Raw genomic sequence first — 5,618 nt, forward strand, 5'->3', positions numbered from 1 at the left:
ATATATATATATATATATATATATATATATATATATATATATATATATATATATATGTATTTGTGTGTGTATAGTGTATATATGTCCAAATATATGTATGTATGTATATAAATATGTGTGTATATAATTATCCTGGAATGTTGAATGAGACAAAAAAAAATGAATCCCAACTACCAAGCACTGCCCCACCATGAATAGATGTTGAATTAAAATGCGACATTCCCACCCCCCAACACACACACACACACACACACACACACACACACACTGGGACCCCATCCTTCTGGGAGTTCCACTGGCTGGAAAGGAAACCACCCAGCCCACTTGGTGGCGCTGTGGGAATTTCTCTTCTGGAAGACAGAAAATTCCCAGCTGGAAGGTGGCCTCCTCCTGGGAGACTGGGGAGTCTCCAAGGAGAGCTCTGGGGGTCTACATAGAAAGGTTTAGCTGTGGGAGCTTCTGGCCAGGAACTTAGAGACAGACCCCATCCCAGTGCTCTCCCAAATGGAGAAGGATTCTCAGCAGGGGTGAGACTAGTCCTCAGTGAATTCACTATCCCTTCAAGCTTTTGAAAATCCATGCAAGCTCTGGAATAGGATTCCCAAACCCTGATCCCAAATTCATCTCCAGAAGCTAATTCTCCTTAATTCTTCCTTCACTTTTGCCTTTGTTCACAGTCCATTCTGTTTCTGTCTTCTCCTTCAGACCATTCATCCTGTACATACCAAGTCCAACTCTAAATCTCTTTCTCTGCAATAGACTCCCCAGGTACAGGCAGAGGTGCCTTCCCTTGTATTCTCAGAACAAGGTTGATTGCAACTGTAAATATAGAAGTGAGCCTGCTGTGTTAGAAGTGGGGAGCATCTCTCAGGGACTCATGAAGGAGTCACTATTCAAAAGCATTGGCCTTATCCCCTAAATCCTCCGGATCCATTTTCACTTGAAGATGCTCAAGTCAGAAGTCCAAGAATCCTCACTGAGCTCTCTTTTTCTCCCAATTATGGAACACCCAATCCATAGCAAATTTTGTGGGTTTACCCTCCAAAATAAATATAAAATCCAATCACTTCTAACCCCCTACCACCACTATCACCAAGACCTCTGACATCTCTGGAATCCTTAGACTCCTAGTCACCCTCTCTTCCACTCTACTTTTGCACACACATGCACACCCGCCCCAGAGTTTGTTGTACACACAGATGCCAGAGTAATTTTTAACAATATGGATTAGGTTACATTGCTCCTCCAGCTTCAAGTTCCCCATTTAGAATAAATTTCATACATCTATTAAAAAAATCCAGACTCCTTGGCCTGCAAGGTGCTTAGTGTAGATATGTGCAAATGTTCCCTCTGTGTGGTTCTTCCCAGGGCAAGCTCTCTGTCCTCAGAGATGTCAGTCCATTTCATCTCTGTTCTGTACCATCTTTTGCTTTTCACGGCTTTCTGGTTCCTCCAGATTGTACAATGAAAAGAAAATAAGCAAGTCCCAGTGAGTAATACTTTATTCTCCACCAATGTAGTGGGTGCTAATCATGTGTGCAGCTTGCAGATGATTTAAGGAATAATATTGATTAGCAAAAGCTATCATTTCCCCTTATTTTTCTTTTAACTTTTCAATTATTTTTACAGTTATACTTCCACAGTTTTCTCTCTCCAAACTCCACAAAGCACCTGGAATTTGGGCAGTGATTGTAGCTAATCTGTAAGTTTTTATGATCATCCAACACCATCAACTTTTACATAACATCTGTTCTATGAATTACAAGAGTTACCGTTGTCACCTTGTTCAAATGCTCATATTTCCCCATCTTCTCCAAAGCAGCATCTGATACTGAAGGCATTTTCTCCTATTCAAATTCTTGAACAATAAGATGTTTGCTCAAGCCCGATGTGAAGCACTTCTTTGACCCTCAGTTTGGGGACTGCTTACTCCGAAGTCCTCCAGCAGGACTGTAAAGTCCTACACTTTCTAATGCTCACCCTGGGAACCAGGGATTGCAGATGTTGGCTTCTTCCTCTTGGTTGGCAAAGCCTGCTCCTCAGTTCCTCCCTCGTTTAACCCAGGCGCCAAGCCCCACTAGACCCCACGGCAGGAGCCGGCAGCAGCCCGCTGTGGGCGGTTTTGTCCTCTGAAGGCTGGGGAACTTGCAGCACCCTGTCCCACGGGTTCAGAGCCAAGGCTTCCACGAGGTCTAGGTGGAGCTCTGCAGAGGCAACTTGGTCTTGCCTGGATGCTCAACCCTCGCCACCGCCCACGCCAGCAGCAGAAGGGCAGCGACCGCCACGCGTGAAGCCACACAGGACTACCTCGGTTCCTCTCCAGGACTGTACTGTCCCCACCCGGAGACAGAGGGCGCCAAGGACTGGGGAAGGGACAGAGGGAACTGATTGCTCAAAGTTTATCCATCTGGCTATGGACTGATTGTGCGGGTAGTGGGTCGCTAGGGCAGGGCAGGGTCATCTGGACAAACAGGGTAAGGGGGGCCCACAATCCTCCTGCCCCGAGCCCGGTCCCTCTACACATCTGAGTGTGCAATGAGGTCCACCGTTCTTGCTGCTCTACTTGGTGTCTGGAGCGCCGCCAAGAACTGAAGACAGAAAGTCTCCGGAACCTCTTCATCCATTGGCCAGAAAAAGTATCAATTCGGGGTCAGTTTCCCAGAGCGCGGGCTTACCTTTGCAAGGCGCGGGAAAATTCCCCAGAGAGCGCGTTGCGCACCTTCTGCACCGCGGGTTGCGGCAGACTCTCTCCTTCTGAGATTGGTTCTTCTGATCCGGGAGGCACTAGGAGTTCTTAGGAGGGTGACTGGCAAGAGCACGAAGCAGAAGGACTACAGCCTACAGTCAAGGAGGCTTGGGATGAGAAGATGGGCAGCTAGCCCTTGTGGGTACTCCTTGCTGCTCCTCAACTAAGAAGGTCTAGGGTTTTACTCCTGGACAGACACTTAGAGAATAGTCTAGGCAGCTGTCAGATCCCACGCAGTTCTCACTTGGGGAGCAAGGGAGCGGACTAAAAGTGCACATTCCATAACTGCACCCCAGAGGTACTGAATCAGAATCGTCGAGGGTGGGATCTGGAATCTTCTTTTTAAGAAAACAAGTTTAGAGGGCTGGGGCTGGGGCTCAGTGGAAGAGCGCTTTAACTGGCATGTGTGAGGTACTGGGGGGTTAAATCCTCAGCACCACAAACAAGTAAAATAAAGGTCCATCAACAACTAAAAAATATTTTTAAAAAACAAGTTTAGAAAGAATAATACACAGCAATGATAAGAATGAGATCTGAGGGGAAAAAACAAACAAACAAACAAAAAAAAAAAAAAACACCTTAATTTATAAATAAGGAAGAAGCTCCCTAAGAGAGATGGAGAGAAGTTACCCTCTCATCTACTCTGCACTGGTTTTGGGGGTGGCTCTTTCCTGGCCTCAGGAAGCTTCCTGAATTTAACTCTGATTGTTAGGCAGTTGAATACCTCAGGGGAACCTTGTAATATATACAGAGTTCTCTCTGCCCAAGTCTCCTGCTCTGTGTCCCCTGACCCCTGACCACCCTCGTCTAAGTTCTCAGGAATTGCAACAAACTATTTGCCTTGCTGCCCTTCATGCATCCTGGCCAGGAATCTCAAAGCAACCAACTGGACTGCTTTGTAGGATGCCTTACTTGTCCTTAGCTGAAGGGTGTCCAGTTCACTGCAAACCATTGTTCCATGGTTCTTAAACTACAGGCTATACACAGTCCTTGGTAGTCCATTTTGACCAGAAGTTTAAGGTAATTACTATTTTAAAGTCCTTTATCTGTGTCCCTTCTGGGTCTGTTTCTATTCACTGGTTTTTCTCCTCCTTACGGGTGATATTTTTCTGCTTTGGATAATTTTTATTGGATATCAAGCTTTGCTAATCTCACACTTTTGAGGCTACATTTTTACTTCCTATCAATATTCCTGAGCTCTGTTCAAGTACACAACTTGTTATTTGGAAACCATTTTATGCTTTAAGGCTTGATTTTATATTTTGTTAGCTGGAAATTCAAGTTTTCCATTTTGACTGAAATTTAGCCTACGGCTCTGCCATGTTTGGATGTCAAATGCCCCTAAAGGTCCATGTGCTAAAAGCTTGGTCCCCAGGTTGGCACTGCTGAGAGCTGGTGGGACCTTTGAGTGGTGGGGTCTGTGAGAGTTCCTGAGGCCACTGGAGGTGTGCCTTCAAAGGGGATTGTGAGACCCTGTCCCTATCTTCTGTCCCTTTGTTCCCTGGCCTAGAGATGTACGTGGCTTTGCTCCATTAAGAACCGCCACCATGATGTGCTTCCTTGTCACAGGCCCAAAGCAACTGGGCCACGTGATCAGGAACAGGAACCTCAAAAACTGTGAGCCAAAATAAAACTTTTCTCTTCATAAGTTAATTATCTTAAGTAATTTGTTTTACAGTGGTGGAAAGCTGACTCTCTCATCTTGTCATACTAGAGAAACAGTGCCTCTCTGAGTTTTCTACCTGATGTTTTGTAAATTATGACATTTTTTTATTCTGACATTTGGGACAGAAACTATTTCCAGCCCTAGATGAGCTTCAGAAAATGTTCCTGAAAATGTTTAGGAAATCTGCTCATTCGGGGGAGTTTTGTTTTTTTTTTTTTTTCTGACACTTAATTTGCTTTAATTTTGAGGTGTACCTACTGCAGATCTCCTAAACTCTATGTAGCTGTAGCTCTGTTCTCTGTAGGGCCCCATTCTGCAAGCTCCAGCTTGTCTTCCTAACTCAGAGAAACTGCCAGGTCAGGCAGCCGTGCCCTAAGATGTGCCTTAGAAAATCTGTCCACACAGTAAGCTAGACAACTATAGGACTTACCTCATTGTCCTGCATGCCCTGGTGTCTGGTATTTGAAAGTTGTTGTTCCATATATTTTGTCTTTGTTCCTTTAATCATCCCAGGTGTGTGTGTGTGGGGGGGCGCATTCCTTGTTTCTTCATTTTAGTCAGTAGTAGAAGTTAGTTGCGTTCTATTTGAACTCATGAATTCTATGAAGCCTAATGAGACAAAGTCATTCTGTGCTACAGAAAATAACTAGAGTACCAGACCTGAAGTTTTAAAAGAATGCTTTTTTCCAAATGTTCACTGGAGCAGCACTCTCTACACAGTACCATCTTTGATTCTAGGAAGAAGATAAATTCTTAAAGAATCATGTTTATAATCCTCTCTCTTGTGTTGTTTTAAAATGTATTTGGGGAGATCACACATATAAGCATTGTGAAAAGCAAACAATAGCGTATTAATCAGCAGTGCAAAATCTTAAAACACAAGATAACAAGGTAACTTAAAAATGATATCAACACTTAAAATCATTGGAAATATAGACAGGCAAAAATAATATGGGTAATATTTCCTGGGGAAACACTTTGTACCTGGACTTATGTGTGTCGCTTTTATATGAATCATCTTATTGAACAACTCAAAAAAATGTACAATAGTTATCATTATCATCCTTTTTTAAAAAAATAAGTGATGAAATTGAAGCCCAACTTGCTTCAAGTCACAAAAGTCATGAATTTCAGCACAAAGATTTCAATGCAAGCACTGAGACTTCAGATACCAGGGAATTTTAAAAAATAATTTTTATTGGTACA

At 43.6% G+C, this 5,618-nt stretch overlaps 1 protein-coding gene across 1 annotated transcript in view; it reads left to right on the forward strand.

Moving 5' to 3' along the window:
• The window catches only part of LOC107159990 (glycine N-acyltransferase-like protein 1), a 30,333-nt gene extending 28,042 nt beyond the window's left edge, over positions 1–2,291 (forward strand). The window contains 1 exon segment of the mRNA XM_048788233.1: positions 2,152–2,291. Within this exon segment, the coding sequence (XP_048644190.1) occupies positions 2,152–2,291 (140 nt within the window).
• Positions 2,292–5,618: the final 3,327 nt, after the last annotated feature.

This window comes from Marmota marmota, unplaced genomic scaffold, assembly GCF_001458135.2.
Source record: "Marmota marmota marmota unplaced genomic scaffold, marMar, whole genome shotgun sequence".
NCBI classification, from domain to species: domain Eukaryota; kingdom Metazoa; phylum Chordata; class Mammalia; order Rodentia; family Sciuridae; genus Marmota; species Marmota marmota.